The 1,258-nt window shown below is 57.1% G+C and overlaps 1 protein-coding gene across 1 annotated transcript in view; it reads left to right on the top strand.

The window, feature by feature from the left end:
- The first annotated feature begins 249 nt into the window (after positions 1-249).
- Positions 250-1,258, top strand: part of tjp1a (tight junction protein 1a) — a 175,402-nt gene continuing 174,393 nt past the window's right edge. The window contains 1 exon segment of the mRNA XM_048232177.1: positions 250-1,080. Within this exon segment, the coding sequence (XP_048088134.1) occupies positions 989-1,080 (92 nt within the window). The 5' untranslated portion in view covers positions 250-988.

Here is a 1,258-nt window from a genome sequence, read left to right as displayed (position 1 = left end):
GCTTTCTTCCTGGCCTCTCTGTTTTACTCGCTCGCTCGCTCTCTCTCTCTCTCTCTCTCTCTCTCCACACACACAGTGTACACACACACACATGCACATACTCACTCTCTCCCTCTCTCTTTCCCTCCCTCCCTCCCTCTCTCGCTCCCCGCCCCCTCTCTCTCCCTCCCACTCTCCGGCTCGTGCTCTACACACGCACACACATACGCGCATACACACACACACACACACACACACACACACACACACGCACGCTCACTCCCTACCTCACTGTCAGCCGTGGTGGTTGGAGGCAGCTGCTCTTGTTTGTCAGAGAGTTCCCTCTCTCTTCTCTCCTCTTTTCTCTCTCTCTCTCTCTCTCTCTTATCTCTTCCTCTCCTCCCTTCTCGGCATCTTTCTCTCTCTCCATCACTCTCTCCCTCACTCTCTTCCTCCACTTCTCCAGTTTTTTTTTGCCTTGGGAGAGGAAGGGGGGCTGTTAGGCAAAGAGGGGCAACAACACAAAAGGAAAGAAGAAGTGCACCTCTTGGCAAGTGGGGCAAAAAAACAATGTTCTCCCCCCCCGCCTGAAGACGCGCGGGTGGATTAGGTGACTATTCTGAGCCCTAATAAGATTAGTGTATGTGTGTGTGTGTGTGTGTGTGTGTGTGAGAGAGAGCAGACATGGGTCGTGGCGGCGTGGTACCTTTTGTTGATCTCCCGCGGGAGCGCTCCTCCGTCTTGTCTGCTGGATCCACCGCCGCTGATGCTGCCGCTGCTGGGAATGGCCAGCTGATTCCGACTCGGATGCCGCGCGAGGCTGGAGCAACGCGGGCGGATGCCCGGGAATAGAGACTGCCCGCTCGCTCGCTCGCCCGCACGCACGCACGCCCGCCCGCTCGTGTGTGTGTGTGCCGGTCGGCGTTGTCGTCGGCTCTGCCGCCGTCGCCGCTGACGCTTCCGCGGAGAGGAGCGGCTTTTTGCGCTCGCATAGCCGCCGGTGGACAACATGAAGTACCAGAAATACATCACTGTCATGCAGATGGCCATGGGGGTGACGGCCTCCAACAAAGATATTATCCCTCCCAAGAGGATGCTGTGGTGAGTACCCAACACACACGCCACAGACAGAGTGTGTACGAGTGAGCGAGCGCTTGTGTCTTTCTTTTGGAGCGAAGGATGGCTTGGCAAGGGGGAGAAAAGGAGAGAGAGGCATTAGGCAACCCTTACAGTCCACTGTAATGACCAGCGAGAGAGAGAGAGAGGAGGTACCCAGCCA

The sequence above is a fragment of the Alosa alosa genome, chromosome 21 (genome assembly GCF_017589495.1).
Source record: "Alosa alosa isolate M-15738 ecotype Scorff River chromosome 21, AALO_Geno_1.1, whole genome shotgun sequence".
Classification (NCBI taxonomy): Eukaryota; Metazoa; Chordata; class Actinopteri; order Clupeiformes; family Clupeidae; genus Alosa; species Alosa alosa.
This window is presented reverse-complemented; position numbering and strand designations above follow the sequence as displayed.